The sequence below is a fragment of the Chroicocephalus ridibundus genome, chromosome 15, assembly GCF_963924245.1.
Source record: "Chroicocephalus ridibundus chromosome 15, bChrRid1.1, whole genome shotgun sequence".
In the NCBI taxonomy this organism is placed as follows: Eukaryota; Metazoa; Chordata; class Aves; order Charadriiformes; family Laridae; genus Chroicocephalus; species Chroicocephalus ridibundus.
Genome location: NC_086298.1, coordinates 377,613 through 397,600, shown reverse-complemented (window position 1 = coordinate 397,600; position 19,988 = coordinate 377,613). Strand labels below are relative to the sequence as shown.

The 19,988-nt window shown below is 58.8% G+C and overlaps 1 protein-coding gene across 1 annotated transcript; it reads right to left on the bottom strand.

The window, feature by feature from the left end:
• Positions 1 to 1,744: 1,744 nt before the first annotated feature.
• SAPCD2 (suppressor APC domain containing 2) lies at positions 1,745 to 13,151 on the bottom strand. Its single transcript, XM_063353077.1, has 6 exons — positions 12,721 to 13,151; positions 8,069 to 8,202; positions 4,905 to 5,051; positions 4,672 to 4,773; positions 4,021 to 4,134; positions 1,745 to 3,604 (listed from the first exon to the last, which is right to left on the bottom strand). Exons 1-6 carry the CDS (start codon positions 13,124 to 13,126, stop codon positions 3,476 to 3,478), a joined length of 1,032 nt encoding a protein of 343 aa, XP_063209147.1. The 5' UTR covers positions 13,127 to 13,151; the 3' UTR covers positions 1,745 to 3,475.
• Between the last annotated feature and the right edge of the window lie 6,837 nt (positions 13,152 to 19,988).

Here is a 19,988-nt window from a genome sequence, read left to right as displayed (position 1 = left end):
GGGGGGGTTCAGCCTGGAGAAGAGAAGGCTCCGGGGAGACCTTATTGCAGCCTTTCGGTCCCTAAAGGGGGCTTGTGAGAAAGATGGGGACAAAGTTTTTAGCAGGTCCTGTTGCGAGAGGACAAGGAGTAATGGTTTTAAACTAAAAGAGGGAAGATTTAGACTAGATATAAGGAGGAAACGTTTTGCAACAAGGGGGTGAAACACCCAGGTTGCCCAGAGAAGTGGTAGCTGCTCCATCCCTGGAAACGTTCGTGGCCAGGTTGGACGGGGCTTTGAGCGAACTGATCTAGTTGAAGATGTCCCCGCTCACAGCGGGGGGGGGCGGTACTAGATGGCCTTTAAGTGTCCCTTACAACCCAAACCACTCCATTCCTCTTCCTAATTCTCATTCTACATGGTGTTGCACCCAGGTTTGACGACGTCAAGCGCAGAGGGACCCAGCTGGGGCAGGCTGGCAGGACCTGCCTTGGCGGGGACGGGAGAGACCTGCTCCAGCTGTTCCCGGTGCGGGCCACAGCTTCACCCAGCACCTTCCAGCTGCGACCAGAGCCCTGGAGGCACGTTCACAGCTCTGGGCACAGCCAGCTCTAGGGGGAACAGAGCCTGAGGAGAAGGGAAGATGTTTACTCGCATCACCTGGTGCATCGCCTACAGCCCTGGCCACAAACCCCAGCCTCGTGGCTCCAGGCGCAGGCCAGGAGCAGTGCCAGCCCACGCAGTTAAGGGCACCGAAGCGGACACAGCCCTGACACACAGGTGAGGGTCAGGGACCCAGAAGCAGCATGGCAGCTCGAGGCCAGCCCTGCAGCTCACAGGGGGACCCCAATCCCAGCAGGGCCGTCGCTCCCCTGGCAGTGTCCCACAGGAATCCCACATCCAGGACGTTCCCCGGGGCTGGGGCAGCTGCAGGGCAGGGGCAGAGCTGCCCTGGCTCTGCACAGGGCGGTGTTGAGCGGGGACAGTGATCCGCTCTTTCCTTTGAAAGCCCTCTGCATCCAAGCAGAGTCATGAAATGGGAATCGAGGGCAATTATTGTCCCTCTCCTTGCCCCGTCTGGGACTCATGGCTGCCTAAAGCACCACTTAAAAGAGGCAGCAGCAAAGATCCCTCTGCCAGCTGTGGGGGACTTGGCTCAGGCCCCCCTCCCGACCCCACTCCCGACAGGGGCGGCTCAAGCCCGGAGGGCTCTGCAGGGTGCTGGGGGCCCAGCTCACCCCACAACCTGCAGAGGGGCAAAGGAAGGTGCCCCACGTAGAGCCCCCAGGTTTGCCCCGAGCAGGTGCTGCCCCCTTCAGCGCAGGGCAGGGGGATGTGTGCCACTGCGCTGTGACAGCGGGGTCCCCTCCGGCTGTCCCCGAGAGCACCGCGGCCACCACTGCCCACAGCCAGGGGGGCCAGCCCCCAGGGAGGGGGCTTAAGAAGAAATAAGAGGTTGTGAACTACACCAGCATCGCCAGCACGGCTTCTGGAGGAGCGGACGGACGAAGCTACAAGCACTGGAAGGGGTGCAGGTGGCTTCGCGACCCCAACCCACAGCAGCACGGAGAGACCAGGGGTCCCCAGCCCCAGAGCACAGGGAAGCCTGGAGGGAATGGGAAAGGGCATGGGAACACGGCCTGGACCAGAGACCCTCTGGGCTCCTCGAGCTCAAGCCACAGCCCCTGGGACAGGACAGTCCGAAGCAGCAGATAGGCTGATTTAGGCAGAGAGACAGAAGGATAAATTAAATAGTTCACCCCACTTTATTATCCCTACAGACAGGTGATTCTCCTCATAAAGAGGGTCACTTTTATTCAAACCTCAGGCAGAACAGGCACCGGACACCAGAGGTGGCATCATGAAAAGAGACAGCAGTACCGATGCCCAGGGAACACCTAACACCCTACTCCTGCAGGCAGGGGACACGCCAAGCCATGGCCTTGCTCCTCGTCCTCCTCCCTCTCCCCGGCTCTCTGCCCATCCCCACTCCGACACAGGGCAGCAGGCACAAGGGCAGAGCAGGGACTTGCGCCTTGCAGCGAGCTTCAGGTCAAGGTCAACCTCAAGGCCAGGAGCTGGACAGGACAGCCAGCACTGTACAGATAAAAACAGGAGCGAGAAAGGAACTGGTCGGCACGGTGCCCAGCCCAGGGCAGGTCCAGCACCTTCTGCCCAGCTCAGTGCATCGTGCCACAGCGTCGTGCCGGGAGAGTCAGAGCACGAAACAACCCTGGGGAGAAAGGTCCTGGTCTTGGAGCTATGGAGGGCCAGGCCTGTGCTCCGTGGGGATTCACAAGGATCTCCTAGGAAAGTACCATAAACACCACGTACCGAGCTACAGTGGAAGACATCACTCAGCCCAAGCACCACGGAGCTGGGCGGGAAGGAGGAGGTATTCTGAGATGCTCCAGTCTAACAGGACCCACACTCAGACCACCCCCACTGCCCCAAGAGACCTGCAGAGGGGTGCAGTTCGCACTCAGGATGTCGCCCCGGGGAGCCGGCACCCACCACCAGGAGAGGCGAAGCTGCCATTTCTCCACGTGGGGATGTGCAAAGGAAAGAGCCCATCAGCCTCCGCTCCGTTGCCCACATCCAGTTAAATACAAAGCCTTGTCCTAAAGCCCATCCGTGAAGTCAGGCTCGCGTCAGCATTCTCACGCTGTAGGACATCACCTCTCCTTTTGAAGTCATCACGAAAAAACATTATAAACCCGGCAGTGATAAAGAAACATTTGCCAGGCCAAGCCAAATAAAGGGATGCAGAGGTGTCAGCCTCAACCTGCAAACAACCTGAAACAGCAGCTCAGAGGTACCGTCTACCTCGTTTGGGTCTATGGCTCATTAACTACAGGAGCCTGCAGACGTGTAAACAGCGACTATGGCATCACTACCACAAACTGGGAAGAGGGATTACTCCAGGAGGAGCATCAGCTCGGGCACTGCTCTAGCCCGGGATAGAGTCCCTGGCAGTCAGAACTCAGGCGGCAGAGCGCAGCCAGGCGTGCCCCATCGGATTTTTCAATCTTGTCCTCTGACAGCGGGACAAGCCGCCCTTCAACGGCCAGGCTTGCCTGGAGATGCCAGCAGGAGCGTTGAAGATGCATCATCTTTTTCTAAGAGTGGCCAAAATTCAGCCTAAGGCAGGCCGAGGGCACAGCAGCTGCCCCCCCACGCAGGCAGCACGGGCAGCGGCCGTTTGCCCCCGGGCGTTGGGGATCACAGGGTGGGGGTACAGTCCCTGCAGTCCCTTTAGAGACAGAAAAGGAGCAGCTTGAGAGCAGCACGGCTGGAAAGCCCAGCAGCAGAGCAGCGCAGGGATGCTCCCCAGATGGGGTCAGAGAAGTGCCTTCCCGGCTCCCTCCCACAGAGATGCCACCGGCAGCACCGGTGTCGAGGTACGACACCTGGAGTAACGGGTGCAATGGGTTTTGGGCACGAGTCCCACGAAACCCCCGGGGAAGCTCAAGGACGGGGAGCGGGGAGACAGGCGCTAGATGAAGGTAGAGTCCAGCTGGCTCGTCTCATGGTTATTGCGGGCGCGAGCCTCGAAGAGCTGCTTGATCAGCGCAGACTTCTCCTGCTCCAACTGGGTGATGCGTTCGCTCTTGTCAGTCACCTCCTGCACGGGACAGAGGAGGAAAATGCTGCTCAGAGAGGAAAACACCGGCATTTGGTGCTGGGATGGGAACCCCAGCAGTGAGCCCAGCCCTGGCAGGGGCATGGTGGGTGCCCCTTCCCCAGCAGCCCTGCTCCCAGACCCCAGCCGCCGCGTCGGCACCCGCTCACGACCTGCAACGCCTTTTCCCTCTGGCAGGGATGCCCCATCCCTGCCCACGGATCCTCACCCAGCAAACAGGTGGGCACAGCTGTGTGATGGGGGGTCTCTAGGTAGAGCCCACACGCTGGGATGACCAAGGGTGGCCAAGCTGAAGGAACACTTTCCACTGCCTTGTATTCCTTCCCCAGCCTCATCCCCCCGCTCCTTCTACCCCAGCCCCTCCCCAGGGGGATCTCCTCCCCCGTACCCCCACTCACCTTGGTGAGAAGCCGGTTTTGCTCCTTCAGCATGTTGATGGCTTGCTGGGAGCCTGCTGAGGCTGGGGACGCCACAGGGACCAGCTTGCTCAGGGCTGAGGAGGAGTTCCCTGGCTGGAAAGAAGACGAAGGGCAGGGATGAGACATTGAGCTTCCTTCCCAGTGGTCCTGCCCAGGCTTTCTCCAAGGCCAGAAGCTGCTTCTGTGGCACAGGGGGAACTGAGAGGCACAGCACTGGCCTGAGATCCCAGCCCAGGCCATCACAGGGTCTCCACCAAGGCAGGCAGAGATGGGAAGCATTCCTGGTGGCGTGCCCAGTTCCTGCCAGGAGCCCGGCAGAACAGCCAGCTCTAGGAGGGCTGACTCAGCACCTCAGCAGGATGGTTTCCTTACTCACTTGACAATGGCTACATCTTTTTGGGGATCTCCTTTAGTCCCCCAAATGCCTTGAGCGTCCTTCAGCCCAGCTTGGCACCAGCTGTGCTGTCCTCTTGGCCATCCCCCATCTTGCTCAAAGAGCCAAGTCACCTCCCCAGAGCCCAGGGCAACTGTGGCAGCTCCAATGTCAGCCCAGTCACCAGCATAAGCAGGGGACAGGATGGGTCCCAAGCTCACAGAACCAACCACATGCTGCTAATCTGCTGATCTCACCTTGCCGGTGGTGGAGAGCAGGTCACCCAGGCAGCGGTTCACCTCCTGCAGCTTGGGGAGCAGGCATCCCAGGTGGCTCTGGCTGCCCTCAGGGAGGAATTCCTGAGGATGGGGAGGAAGAAGAGGCTGGGGGTTATCATAGGGCTGGCTCCAGCTCCGGCCAAGTCCCAGCCCAGTTCTCCAAACCCACGGAGCAGCCCCAGACCCACCCCAATAACAAGCCCCAGACTCACAGCACTAGTTTTGTTCTTCCCCAGGAGCCTCTGGCGTTCCTGCATGAACTGGATGTGCTGGTGGTACCACTCCCGGGCGCGCTCTACCAGCTCCAGACCCTGCAGCAGGAAATCCTTCTCCTGCTCCAGCTCCTTCATGTGCTTCAGCTGCAGGACAGAGCACACAGAGGCGTCACCCCCTCCCCACCAAGGCTCCGCCGAGCCCCAGCAGCTGGCTTCTTCACGAGGCGCAGAGGGATACGGAGACAAGCCAAGGTCCCAGCCCCTCTCCCCACACAAAGCCGCGGAGGAGTGAGATGAGGGACTGCCTGATGCTGCTCTGCGGGAAGAGTTCTCCGGTTTGGGAGAACAACTAAAGCAGGCCAAGGACAGTCCACCCTCCTGCTCCCTGCTGCAAAAGCGGGTTTCTCCACCTCGGATGCAGCAAGGGCAGGGCCTGCAGCTGCTCCCCAAATCCCCCGATTCCCCCCATCAGCCAGCAGCACAAACACACACGGCTTTCGGCAAGCAGCCAAGCTAAACGTGCAGACTGGAAAGCCAGGGGGAAACGTATTGCCCCGTTTCACCAGCAGCCTGCTCCCTCCTCTGCTGCACCCCCGAGGCACCCTGGAGCTGCCTGCCCTGCTGCCTCTGCCACAACGCAGCCCGGCCCCCACCGCTCACAGCACGACTGGGCTCCAGGAGAGTCTCCTCCGGGCACCAGTGGGACTTTGATCGCCCAGAAGCTGCTGGATGCTCAGTAATCTCTCCTGCTGCTTTGGAGACCATCTAGAAACGGGCAATTCAGCTCAGAAGTGACCCTGAACGGATCCCCACTCCTGGGGACAAGTGAGACCGCACCAAGACCTTTTTCAGGCTACCAGCGCTTCCCCGCTCCCGCCGCCAGCCCCGAAGCCACCCCACCACGCCACCCCAGCCCCGCTTTACCGTACCCACAGAAAGAAGCGCAGAGCCTTGGTGCTACGCAGGCTGTTGCTGAGGGGCATGAAGAATGTGCTGTATGTGGCAAGGACCCCCACCCAGCTCGGGCTGCATCCGGCGGCTGCCTGGCCTGCCCTGGTCCCACCAGGCTTGCTGGCCAGCACCGTGACCGGAGGAAGAGGCAGCATCCCACAGAGCAGTGGGACATCGGCAGCTCCGCTGGGCGCAGGGACGGATGGTATCTCACAAAGGATGGGATGCTCTGGGGGCAGAGGCAGCTTCCGGGGCAGGAGGGAGACAGGGCACTGGACTTCACTGGTGCTCCCCGGGGGAGAAGGGGAGGGGACAGTGCCGTACCCTGGCCCGCCTGCAAATGAAAGTGCTCAGCCTCTCATGGAAGGTCTCATCCCAGCTACCCCCTGTGGCCACGGGGAAATCAGGCCGATCGATGATGGACTGTCTAAAAAGCACCAGCTGAGCGGACACCAGCTGTGGTAGTGCAAAAGGGCCTGGGGCTGCAGCACAGCCCCCGCTTCGCTGCCCAGAATGAACCCATCCCAGCGCACCCTGGGATTCGGGATGGACACGGCCGCTCCCATTCCCCTTTAGCCAAATTAGCCTAATTACAGCTGAGTGCCTTGTCTCTGGGGGACCCAGCATCCTCCCAGCACCAGCAGGGAGGTCACAGCACCACCCTGCACAGGGATTCAGTCCTCACTGGACTTAAGCCTGTTCCAGCTGTCTCTGTGCGGGCAGAAGTGGGGTCAGTACCCAAAGGCTCCTGCCAGGGAAGGCTTCTCACCTGGGGGCGAGGGACAGGGACCCTGGGGGAAGGAGCACACGAAAGGCAGTGCATACATGAGGAGGGGGAAAGAAAAGCAGAGGACCTCCCTCCCACTGCCCCCACCACAACTTGGGGAAGCAGAGGCAGGGGCAACACAAGCCCAGGAAAAGAGCGCCTGCGGCAGTGCTGAGGAACAGACCCCAGCTCTTGACGAGATGTGCTGGCCACCAGCTCCTTATCGCCGGTACCGGGCAGCACCTGGAGCTCCTGGCAGTGATGGGCTCCAGCCTGGAGCTGCACGCGCAGGGAAGAGCCTTGCCAGGGAAGGAGAGACCTTCCCCTCTTCCAAGCAGCAACCCTCAGCCACCAAAACCCTGAGAGCCAGAGACCCCCCCATTCCCAGATGCAAACCTCTACATTTATTACTCCTTGCCAGCACCTCTCAGCAGAGACCCCTCAGCCAAAGACCACCCCAACCCTGCGCATGGCTGCAAGGCCAGCAAACCGTGCGTGCACCAATTCCCCTCCCCAGGCCAGGCATCGGAGCATGTTACATCCCCTGCGGCCAGCACCAGGCTGTCATCCATGCTGCCCGCGCCACCAGTCAGCCCTGCTGGCCTCAGGGAGCCGGGTGACACCAGGGCGCGAGGAGTGGAAGTGCAGAGGTGACAGTCACAGCCTCAGCAGCAGCTCCGACACCCGCCAGAGCTCGTCCCACCAATCACTCATCCTGCAGGCCGGGGCCTGGCTCTCTTCCCAGGAAAATTTAGCTTGAGCTTGTGGGCAACATGCCCAGGCAGCTCCTCCATCCCACTTGGGAGCAGTGCAGATCCCTTCATCCAGGCAATCTGATCCAAGCCTCTCCACCCGGGGATGGAGAGGGGAGCAGACCCCTCCATCCTGGCCTGCCCAGCTAAATTCGATGTTGATTTCTCTGTATTACTGGCAAAAGGTCTCTTGGGAGCCAGGAGGATCAGCATGCTTGAGCCCTGCCCTCCAGGGAACATCTGGCAGGGGACACAGCCCAGTACCACCACTCGCCAGCGCAGAGCGTACCCAACCGACACTGGAGTGCTTGGAAGGCCCAGAGACCCACCTGCTCCTACACCTACACGTCTGCCTTTCCCTGCCCAAGTCTTTGCCTGGGGGAAGGCACCCACGCAGTCAAACGCTGGCGCCATGGGCTGACCCCGCTCCAGGGGAAGGCAGGGGAACACGCGCCTCCTCCCTGTCTAGCACTATTCGGGAAAGAAAGCGGCTCAGATGTACCTTCACATATGTCAGTGGAGCTTTGTATCCAAAATATCAGGATGTGCCTGACACCACACAGCTCACACATGCAGGGTGGGGAGACGGCCCAAACAGAGCGGGTGTCACCAGAGAGGGACCCCTGCAGCCCACCTTCCTGCAGGGACCACGGGCCCTTTTGCTGGAGCCCATGACGGGGCTTTCCCCTTACCATGCTGAAGTCCACGCCATTGGTGATGGTGTGTCTGCGGTGCTCTGCACGTCCCCTCTGATGCCTCCGAGTGTCCCCAGCTCCTGGATGGCTGCCATCTCCCTGGGACTGCGCAGCAGCCTTAGCATCACCGCCTGTAAGAGAGGAAAGCATGAGGCCACCAGCTGCTTGCAACAAAAGCCTCCCCACGGCCACTTCTATGGGACAATCTGCAGGGTGGGCTCGCAAACAGACCCTGCAGGGAGCAGCTGAGCAAAGCACCGGCCCGAGCACCTGCTCGCGTCTTTGTACGGGCAGGGCAGGCGTCAGCAACGGCTGACTTGGCTGCACCAGGCTGGCAACAGACCTCGGTGGTGATCTTCTGCAAAAAGCAGGCAGCTTCCAGTCAACTCAACCGCAAGTGATAATGCCTCCCCTCCTCCTGTCCTCACGGGACTCCCGCTTGGATGGTACAGGCTCTGCCAGGAACCCGACTCCTCCTGAAGGCAGCTCCTGCTCGCTGATGCACTTGGCCATGCAGATGTCCATCCCGTTCCCCACCCCCCCGAAACCCCCGTGTCTGTGGGCTAACCATAGAGTAAATCAGGCTGTAGGTTTTTCAAAGTCCTACTAAAATTCCAACATCCTATCCTGCAAAAGACGGACCTACTACAAACACATGACGCTGGTGCAAATCCATGCATAACCTATTTTTGCAGATTAAGTTCATACGGGCAGGTTTTAGGCTGGATCAGACACCCCCTGCCTGTGCCGCCTGTACACCAAGCCAGGTATTGGCTGGGCACCTGCGGAAAAGTCAGCACAAGCCCCGCACCGCCCACCCGGGCAAACTCGCCAGAAACCCAGCCCCGGCCGAGCCAGCTCAGATCCCCACTTCTGGCCGAGCTCTGCCTTGCCGCCCCGAACCGCGGTGCCCGTGCAGCTGAGGGTGCAGCCAGCACCCTCCCCAGACGTGCCCGGGCAGCAAACCTGCCGCACCTCCCTTCTTGCCCCGGTCCCCTGCCGAGTCCCCAGCAGGCCCTGCCTCCTGCTTCCCCCCTCGCGCTTGCGGCTCACCCCACTCTCTGAGCACAGCTTTCCTCAAGAGTTTCTTTCCCACCCCGGCTTTCAAACAAGAGCAAGCGAAGGCAGGCAGTGAGGCAGCTGGGGAAAACATCTCCTCCTTGGGACCGCTCCCCACGTACCTGCCAGGCACCCCCACCCATCTCCACGTCCTTCTCCCATGGGCTGGGCACACACTGGCTCCCAGGCGCCAGAGCTGCCTGGCACAGGTCTCGTCCGCTCCCAGCTGTGCAGGCACAAAGGGCTGCGAGTCCTGGGACAGGGCACACCGCCGCCTGCTCCTCCACAAGTCTCACAGACATGGACGAGATGGGAGATGAGGCAAGAGATGGCAGCCATGGCCGCAGGAGCCACCCCTCACCTTGAAGGCAACGAGGTCTGGGGGAGCTGCCCCACACCGGGGCTGCCTGCGCTGCCGCGTTTGCATCTGTTCTGCAACGGGAGCTGGACTCGCAGCAGGGAACGCTACGCAAGCGCCTCGCTCAGCCTGCCACTGTGTGCCGCTCCTTCTTGTCCATCACAGCATCCCACTGCTCCCACCAGCAAGTGGTCCAGCATAGACATCTCCAGTGCGTCAATAAACGCAAAGTCTTTGCCATCGCCCACTCATCTGTTTTGCCAACTGTCTTCGGTTTCATGTGCCCATATCTACCTGGGAGGAACCCAGCAAGACCGGTGCAACCACATACATGTTCTCCTAGCAGACCCGTAGCACATCCTGCTTGGGAACCTGAGGAACAGCCCCAAACCCAAGGGTAGCTTCAAAAGGCAGAATCCCAAAGCAAAGCCAGGAGCATCTCTGGGAAGAGCTGCAGGGTAGAAACAACACGTTAAAAAGGTTTTTGCTGCTGTTACTTGGAAATGCCAGGCTGGCCCAAGTTGAGCCTGTGGTAAGAAGGTGCTCCCTGGTCAAACAACTGAGCTCTGTGCACCTGAGCTGACGAGGTAGTAGCTAAAACAGGACACCGCTGATGAGCTGGGATCAGTTCTTCTTAGGCAAAGAGCAGGACCAGCTCACCGGAGGTGGAAGTGACCCTGCCACAAGATATGGGCTGGCCTACTGCCCACCAGAGCTTCTCTGTCCCTTGCAGGGCCTGAGCCCAACGTTCGCCAGCCAGAGCAAGTGCCCAGGACCATGACACCTCGTGGGCATTTTACACGTTTATATCCCTGTCCTTGGCAATGGTCCAGACAATAACAGCTACCTACAAACCATCCCCTCCTCCTGCCAGAGCCACCAGCTCTCCAGGCAGCTGCTAGAGCCAGGCCACCCCAGCAGCAAAGCCAATGCTGTGCTGGGGGAGAAGGCCGTGCCCAGGTCCACCACCGACCTCCTGGGCAAGGCACCTTCTGCTCTGTGTCTTAACTTCCCCAGGTCTCAGCTCTCAGGGGAACCATAAGGGTAAAGATCCCCAACACCTAGACACTCAGACGCTGCCATGACGGGCCACCTAGGCACCAGAGGTAGGGAAGCCATCATGGTGACTTCCGTGTCCGGGCTCACCGCACTGCCCTTGCACTTGGTGGATGCTGTTGGCTCCCCAGCAACTGAGGCTGGTGCCCACCATCGGCTCATGGGCTGCTCCAGCACCGCCAGGCTGATGAGAACTTCTGGAAGCTGACTCTGAGCAGGGACTTATTCAGAAGCACTTCTGCCCATAGGCTAGTGGAGGTTAGCAGGGAAGAGGGGACAGAATCGCTGTCCCACTGGCTCACTGCACCCCTGGATACACCAGGAGGATCACCTGGCCCCAGCTTCTGCCCTCTTGCCACGATTCGCATCCAAATCGCCTCCGACGCGTGCAGATGCCCCCCTGGACCGGCAAGCAGAGCTAGGGTGGCATCCTGTGACCACCTCCTTCCCCCAAAACACAGGCAGGGAGTCTACTCAGACTCTTTGCAGCTGACGAGCACTGATACACCATCTCCCTGCCCTTGGTTGGGTTCTTACAGAAGCTACCTCAGAGCAGCCTCGAGCCCAAACGATGTAATCTTAACAGAGACAGGGATTCCTGGACCCCCGGGCAGCTCTCAGCACATTTCTCCACAGCGAGAAAGAGCCGTGTCCTGCCACGGCGGTGCCCAGCTCCCTCGCAGCCAGCTGTGGAGAACATCTACCCCTTCAACCGCTCCCCAGGAAACCCTCCGCGGTGGCAGGGCGCACTGGGCAGCTGTGCAGGATCTGGAGCTAAAAGAGATAGAACAAGGGCTGAGTTATAACGTTCACTAAGCTGCTGAATCAACCTGAAGTTCAGGCCTGTTGCCAGAATACTGCCCTGCACTGCGGGAAGCTGGCAGCAAGGGCTGAGGCACTAACCCTGCCCGCAGGCTCCAGACATCAGCATAACATCAGCCTACAATGGAAAGATCTCAGCAACCAGAAAGTTGCTGTAGTCATCTGCTTGCTCCTTTCCAGGGCAGAGCTTTCAATTTGTTGTTTATTTACCAAGCAGGATTTTTTCAGGTTTTTCCAGATTTACACTCTTGACGACAGAAGAGCCAGCCTGCTTAATAATATTCCCTTAGATGAAGCTCCAGTGATTAGTCTGGAGGCAAAACAGAAAGCAGAGAACCTCCACCACAGTTTCTTCTCCACCTAGCAGAAGAAGGGACTGGGAGGGAGCGGGTGGGAAGGGAAAGCAAGCCAGCCCAGACAACTTTCCCAAGGCAGAGGAAGTCATCACGCTCAAGTGTTGTAATAACAAGCACCAGCTCCTCACACGGACCTTTGTGTCCGTAGATCTCAAAGCCACAGCTCTAGATAAAGAATTATTACCTACACCAGATAAGTCCAGAAGCCTGGTTTCCTTATAACGTCTCTGACTGCCCAGCCACAAATCAAGATGCGGTGACAGTCTCCCCTTGCCAAGGTCAGCGTGGTACCCGGGGGTAAGGGGGCCTGGCAGACCCCGCACAGGGACCCCAGGTCCCGAGGAGGGGACAGAGTCCCCAGGGACCTGGTGGTGAGCTCTGCAGACAGAGCGCTGGCCTGGCCACCCAGACAGTGCTTGGGGACAGCAAAGCACATCTCCCTGGTGCCGCTTTCCCATTCAATTGTTGCTTAATTATTTGTTATCGTAAATAGTGCTGCGGAATTATCCGAACAGCCCTCGCTCCGGTGAAGCTGCTCAGCTCTCGGAGGCCCCGTGAATCCCTGAGACCACCCACCCCCGAGGAAGGTCACCTACAGACTTTGCACCAGGGGACAACCACGGCCACGTTATGGTAAAGCCCTTAATTCTTCTTATCACCACTATAAACAGCCAAGCACCCACACGAGGAGATGCGAAGGGAAGCACAGACGGGAGCCGCACGCTCGCCGCCCTGCGTTACCCGCGCGTCGGCTCAAAGCCCACCACAGCCCAAGCCAAAACCAGCAGGAACTTTTGGGGAGCTTCACACCAGGCCCGCGGGAAGAGCTTGCTGCTGGTTTAAGCCCAGCGGGGGGAACAGGGCTGCGCCGCCGGGGGGACCCGAGCGAGCCCCCGGCCCCCAGCGCGCCTGGAGCCGCCGGCGATGGCGCTGCCCGCGCCCCGGCGCTGCCCGTACCGAGCCGGGCAGGTTCCTCCCCGCCCCCGCTCCCAGCTCACCTCGGCCGCGGTGCGGGCCGTGCCCCGGCTCCCGCTGCCCGCCGCTCTTCCCCCGCCGCTCCTCAGCACCCCGCGGGTTCGGCGGCTTCTCCGCGCTCCGCCGCCCGCCGCCGCTCTCCAGCGGGGGGTCGGCACCGGGCAGGGCAGCGCGCAGCCCCAGGACGAACCGCTCGAAGGTGAGGTACCCGCTGGCCGGTGCCGCCCGCCGCAACCCCTCCATCACCCCGGCGGGCAGCTCCCGGGCTTCGGCTCCCCGCCAGCGGGACTCGATCTCCCGTAGGTGCACGTAACCCCGCCGCCGGTCATCCAGGATATCGAAAAGAGTCCGCAGGCTCTGCAGGAACACCCGGGGGAGCCCCTCGGTACCGGTGGGGGGGAGCGACCGGTCGCCGCGCTCCGGGGCCATCGCCGCCGCCGCCGCCGCTCCCGAGCGTTACTCGCCGCCCCGCCCTCCCCGCGCTTCTATTGGTTGGAGGCGGGAGGCTCCGCGCTCTCATTGGTCGGTGTCGGGCTGCGGCGCTGGCCATTGGCTGAGGGGCAGGACGGCGGTTTGAGTTCCGCGGCGCCCGCCCCGCTCTCGGCCGGGCCGGGGGGCGAGGGGTCCCTCCAGAGGGACCGGGACACACACCCACCCCCACCCCGGCCGAGAGCGGCGCCGGCCCATGGAGGTGTCTCCTCCTCCATCCCGCCGCCATCCGAGCCCTTGCACCGCCGGTAACGGCTCGGTGACCCCGGCCCGCGGAGCGCCGCGCTGGCCGATGTCCATCCCCAGCCCCCTCGGTACGAACCCTCCTTTCTCGCAGAGCCCCTTCTTTACCGGCAGAACCGCCTGCGATGGGTGCTTCTGCTGCCGGTGGTGATAACCAGCCTCGGACAGCTGGGTTTTGGCCCCTCGAAGAGCCGGTAACGGTGCAGAACGGCAAGTGGCTCTCGTTAACCTGCAGACCTCACACCCCTATATCATAGAATCACAGAATCATCATAAATGTTGTAGTCAAACTGATATTAACTAGAAAAATGAAACATAACATGTAATTGAAGCAACCAAGGGAACCTGCCGCTGCTGCTGAAAGTCCTCTAGACAGCCCCAACGCCATTTGATCATTTATAGAGAAACAGCAACGAGACATGATTGATCTAAGATTAAATTAAGGCACTAACTACTAGACAATGTATCTGTGTTGATAAGCAGGACGTCCCTGTCGAGAGAGCGTTGAACTGTAGGCCTGGTCAGCAAACCGAGAAAACCACCCGGAACTGCCAAGATTAGAAGAGAAGTAGGAAAAAGGTAATTTTGGCAGGGAGAGGTGGTGACCACCAACTCATGGACAACCGCCCCAAATGATACCACCTACTCCAAAGAGAACAACGGAAGAAGAAAACAGAGTCTGCACACTAATTTACATAGGAAGTGAAGAAATCTCCACCTGTCATTAAAGAGAGTAACAATGATCATGTATTAATTGTTAGAATATGTAATAATTGGTATTTATAAAATATATATATATATTCCCAATATAAAAAGGGAAATTTTTGAAGCTAAGGTGTGCTCCCGTTTTGGGACGAGCACCCTTCCTGCACGTCAGACATTAATGCAACAAACTTGGAAATACCTCTGCCCTGTGTGCTATTGGCTCGCACAGCAGGTAAAGAACAGATATGGGACAACATAAAAACTCCAGAGCAAACGCTGTTAGTGAACGGGAACAAAACAAACCCCCCGAACGTGGTGTTCGCTCTCGCTGCCAGCTTTGCACACTGCCAAGAAGCGTCCGTCCAGCCCCTCTCCCCGGCAGCATCCCCATGGGAGAGGGATGTCCAGCTCTTCTGCGTCAGCACCAAGAGGTCCTGCGTGCTTGACTTGTCTGGTGCTGTGGGGGAAGTGGGTGCTTCCAGTAGGAATTGAGGCCGGGCATCCCAGTGCTGTGGCTGGTGCCGCACCAGCAGCCACTAGCCAGCAGGAGCTGGACCCAAAGGAACCATGGACATGGAGAAAACAGGAAAGAAAAAGTACCAGTGTTGGCAAATGTGAGAGAAACAGGATTTAGATATCTCTTATAAACTTAGTATGAACTGGTATTCATACTATGATGACACCAAGCTGAGTGGTGCAGCCGATGTGCCAGAGGGACGGGATGTCATCCAGAGGGACCTGGACGAGCTGGAGAGGTGGGCCTGAGCCAACCTTATGAAGTTCAGCAAGGCCAAGTGCAAGGTCCTACCCTTGGGTCGGGACAATCCCCGCTATCGATACAGGCTGGGGGATGGCGGGACAGAGAGCAGCCCTGCGGAAAAGGGCTTGGGGGCACTGGTGGGTGAAAAGCTGGACAGGAGCCAACAATGTGCACTCGCAGCCCAGAGGGCAAATCGCTTCCTGGGCTGCATCAAAAGCAGCGTGGCCAGCAGATCCAGAGAGGGGATTCTGCCCCTCTGCTCCACTCGGGGGAGACCCCACCTGGAGTGCTGTGTCCAGCTCTGGAGCCCTCAGCACAAGAAGGACATGGACCTGTTGGAGCGGGGCCAGAGGAGGCCACGAAGATGCTCAGAGGGCTGGAGCCCCTCTGCTGTGAGGACAGGCTGAGAGAGCTGGGGGGGTTCAGCCTGGAGAAGAGAAGGCTCCGGGGAGACCTTAGAGCCCCTTCCAGTCCCTAAAGGGGCTCCAGGAAAGCTGGGGAGGGGCTGTTTGCAAGGGCAGGTAGCGATAGGACGAGGGGCAATGGTTTAAACTGGAGCAGGGCAGGGTTAGATTAGCCATGAGGAAGAAGTTCTTTACACTGAGGGTGGTGAGACACTGGCCCAGGTTGCCCAGAGAGGTGGGGGAGGCCCCATCCCTGGAGACATTCAAGGCCAGGCTGGATGAGGCTCTGAGCGACCTGATCTAGTTGAAGATGTCCCTGCTGACTGCAGGGGGTTGGACTGGATGCCCTTTAGAGGTCCCTTCCCACCCAATTCTGTGATTCTGTGTGATTCTGTGGTATTGTTAAGAGAATGGGTTTCTCTAATTTATACCGAAATTTGCCGTGTTTGTTAGATGCAGCAGCACATTAGCCCTAGGGAAAGGTGCTGCCATCTTCTGCAAACTCCCTCTGTCAGATGGTGCATTGCAACAAAGCAAACAGCAAAGCCCTGGTGTCACCATCCCCTGCCACAGGCACCGCTCGAGGGCCCTGGGCAGCCACGAGCCGGCACCTCCAGAGCCCCCATCCCGGTTTGATGCTCATGGTGCTGAGAGAAGGAGCGTCAGGGAGTGAGTGTGCTGGAGAAGGGTGATGGCCAGAAAGGGCGATTAGCCATCGTCCAGGTGCTCAGGTTGTGAGGCTGCCTGTGCCACGGACACCTCCCCGTGCCAGGGGTGATTCCCTTTAGCTCTGAACCGGTTTCAAAGGGAGAGGGTGTCAGACGCTTGGCCCTCAAGCCCTCCCATCCAGGTGGCCCTCACTGTGCTCCCCTCACCATCAGTTTCCCTGTCCGGGACAGGCACTGGGACTCCATCCCGGGTGTCTTCAGCACCATGGTCCTGCAGGCTCCCGAGCCCATTCTTGACACTTCTCCTCTCTGGAGTTTCTCAGCCGCGTCAGCCGCGTTAGGGAGGTGGTGGAGTCACCATCCCTGGAGGTATTCAAGAAACGTGTAGACATGGCTCTTCAGGGCATGCTCTAGTGCCCAAGATTATTGTTTGTGGTGGGGTGTTGTGTGTGGGGTTGTGGGTGTGGAGTTTAGTAGGTGGGTGCGCTTTTTTTTTTTTTTTTTTTTGTGGTTGGACTCGATGATCTCAGAGGTCCCTTCCAACTACTAAGATTCTGTGATTCTGTAATTCTGTCAGACCCAGGCTGCCAGGTAAATCACAGCAGCCCCTGGAGACCCTCATTGAGCTCTTCTCTATCAAGGACCTGCTCTGGCTGGTCTCCTCTGCGCTACGGTTGGGCTTTTCGCAGCCTGCTTTTCTTTAAACCATTTATTTTCATACATTTCCCAGACCTGTCCTACCTGTTTTGACATCTCTGCTTGGCTTTGCCGTGTCTGACTGAACAGGTTCACACCTGCGGAGGATACAGGGAGAAGGAACCAGCGCATCATCCCTCCCCTTTTTGCTCCAGAAACAAGGCACTGAATGTGACACTGCTCAGGTCTTGGGCTGTTTTGCTCAGCGAAGGCTAAATCTGCAGGAAAATGAGGTTTTCCCTAGGTTCCTCCCACATCTATGGGCTTGCTGGAACAGCCAGGAATAATAGGGAGAATTCAAAAGGACCTTAATGTCACTTGTCCCGTTTCCCTGCCTGGCAGGTCTATCCCACCAAGAAAACAATCCAGAGGTATCCGAAAGAATCCCTGGCATTGACTGTGTCTGGTGGTTCAGCCGAAATACTCTCGCTCCTCCATGTGGAGCTTTCTGCTCTGGCAACAGCGAGCTGGGATACAGCCGCCCGGTGCAGCTCCGGTCTCACCGCGCTTTCATGGCAAAGTGCCCTCAAGAGGCTGCCGCGAAACAGGTCAGTGTTTTCAGCCTTGGCACGGTGGGGTGAACGAGGTTTGGGAGATTTTGAAAATTCTTGGAAAAGGCTTTTTGGGGGTTGTTTTGGTTTGGGTTTTTTTGGTTCCCCCCCCTCACTGAATAGTTTATCTTGGGGCCAGCCCAGACTCCTCTGATTGACAGAGCCATATTTGTTTTTTTATAACATAAGCAACGCAGTCGTTCAGTTCTCCTTCCTCCAAGCTACCGGGAAGGACCAGGGGCCGTTCAAGCCTGGCCCAACTCTCCCTCACTGCTGGCCCACAGGCACTGGCGGTCATGGCTCTGGTGTGGTGGCACCCAGGGCACAAGTGCCCCTCTCTGGGGAGGGCACGGGCTGTCTGATGTCCCCTGGAAGGCTGGTGTGTCCCACCAACCTGCGTTGCCTCCCTTGGAGGAGAGGTCACAGCAGACCACTGGACCACTGGGGGAACGGGGTGCTGCTGGTGGAGACTGGGGCACCTTCCTGCATGACACTGACCTTCTACGGGTGATGCTGGCTGACTGTGGCAGCAGATGAAGCCCCGTGCTGACTTCAGCAGCACGCAGATGTTCACATGTGAATCTTGACTCTGCAAGAGGACACATGGTGGCTGCAGCCGTGAGGTTTTCTCCCGGTGACCCCATTCGAGCAGCTGCTGTGAGCCCCTGCCGCTGTGTTCTCCTGGGGGACAGCAAGGTCTGGTGGGGAACCAGGTGTGGGCTCAGTGCCTGCACGCTGCTGCCCAGCACACAGCACAGCCCGCACGACACGGCCCGCCACTGCCTGTCACGCTGCCGGCCAAAGCAGTGCCACAGCCAGCGTGGGCTTGTTCCCAGCCAGCGCAGGTTTCCAGACCATACCCAGGAACTGTTGGTCGGGGCTCGGTTAAAACCAGACCAGGAGCTGTTCAACCAACAGTCCAGATGCCAAGGTCTGGTGCTACCTACCCGTCACTGTCCCGTTCATCAAGCGCAATTGGTGTTAACCCCTTCCTTCAGCCCCAAAGCTGAGCGGGTGCAGGGAATTACTTCCAGTGGGCTACCAAAGTGTCAACCCAGAAATGCGTCTGTGCCCAGGAACCCTCTGGGCAGAGGCTACAAACGGCGTGGGGATGTGGTCGGTCAGACGCAGCGGATTTTCCTTCGGGGAAGGGCTATCTTGTTTGATCTTCCCAGCTCTGAGATGCCATCCTGTTTTCCATCTCACTGCTTACGGGGCCTCTTGAGGACGTGCTCTGTTTGCTTTGGAGGGGGCCGGGCACTTCCCACAAAGTTACTTTTCTTTCCTCCAGACTGTTTTTTCCCTCACAGGCCGGTGAGCAGGAAGCCCGGTGGCCGCCTGGCAGCTTGCTGGCTGTCACGAGGGCTGGGAGAAGGGCGGCGGGCGGGAAGCTAAAATAAGCTGTCCGGGGGGTGGTGGGTTGGTTTGCTCGCTCTGCGACGTGCCTGGGTCTGCAGAGCAAGAATCTGTGTTGGTTGGAAACAGCAGTCACGCCGTCCAGTCTCAGCTCCCGCCCTTCCAGCTGATGGGGTCTCAGCACAAGGAGTTTAAATGTAGGGGCTTAAATGGAAGTGTGACAGATGCTGCAAGTGCTCCACTTAGAAACCATCCAGAAATTGCTCTGTCCTGTTATAAATTCCCCTCTGCTGCTGCCGATGACAGCTATCACAGCAGCGGCTCAGGGCAGCGTGTGGTAACAGTCATGCCACAGCCCTAAACTACCCAGCCTTTCATCTCGTCCAGGGAATGACTGTAAAACTGCATTTCTCTGGAGAACATATTGGTGGATACTTATGTATTGAAGTCTGAAGTGGGGCCCTAAAAATAAGAAGCTCTGCCTCTCTCCTGGTAGCACATCTTACCCCGATGGAGCAGTCTTTGCTGTGCCTCCGCTTTTGGGATGCTGGAGCTTTTTTAATGGTGAATTTGCTGTTCCACCTGCACATTTGTGTTTACTTTGGCCCACGCATACCTCCTTCCTGCTCTTCCAGGTTGTCCCGGTATCTGATCCAACCTGCCATTGTTTTTATCGCTTTACAGAAGGAAATTTCTCCCCACACCGGGGCAATGGGTTGTGGAATTAACCCCGGGGGACCCTGTGCAGCAGGACAAACCCGTTCTGGTGGATGGCTGGATTTGAGGGGTGGGAGCGCGTTCCCCAGCAGCAGCATGATTCACTGTGGTTCCTCTAGGAGAGCCGCGATCCCATGGCTCCAGGATCCCATGGCTCCATGCTGGGGTTCCCTCCAGGCGAAGCAGCAAGGGCTGTACAAGTTCTGCAGGAAAAGGCAGGGCTGGATTTGTAATTTGGATCTGACAGAGCCTTTTCTGCCAACCAAGGGGCGATGGTTACACAGGCACCACGTGTGTGGAAGGACCTGCACCCATTTGCACACCGGGCAGGCAGGGAATGCCACCATGGCAGGGCAGGAGTTTGTGTGAAGGGGAGCAGAGCAAGACCCCAAGCCTCTGCCCAAGCAGCAGCTGTGTTGAGTCACATAAAATAGGAAACAGAAGCTTTGACAACCATCAGGGATTCTTCCTGACCTGATGGTCACATCCGGATGGGGTCCAGCTCCCCTGACTCCGGTCACACACCTCCCTAGGTAGGCCTGTGTCTGAGCAGCCATCTGTCTGTCTGTCTTTTTGTCTCCTTTTGCCCATCCATGCTCCAACTGCAGGCAGGGGGTCACAGACACTGGCCAACGGCAGGGACAGGGAGTTAGTGCCATGCTGCCCAGTGGCAACAGGGCACTGAATATACTGGGGGCTCGA

Excerpts from the sequence above, each read along its gene's own strand:
- SAPCD2 (XM_063353077.1), bottom strand. The coding sequence starts at position 13,126 with ATGGCCCCGGAGCGCGGCGACCGGTCGCTCCCCCCCACCGGTACCGAG. Across the intron at positions 8,203-12,720 it reads CGGCCCGCACCGCGGCCGAG|GCGGTGATGCTAAGGCTGCT; the intron begins GTGAGCTGGGAG and ends CCTCTCTTACAG. Across the intron at positions 5,052-8,068 it reads ATGGCGTGGACTTCAGCATG|CTGAAGCACATGAAGGAGCT; the intron begins GTAAGGGGAAAG and ends TCTGTCCTGCAG.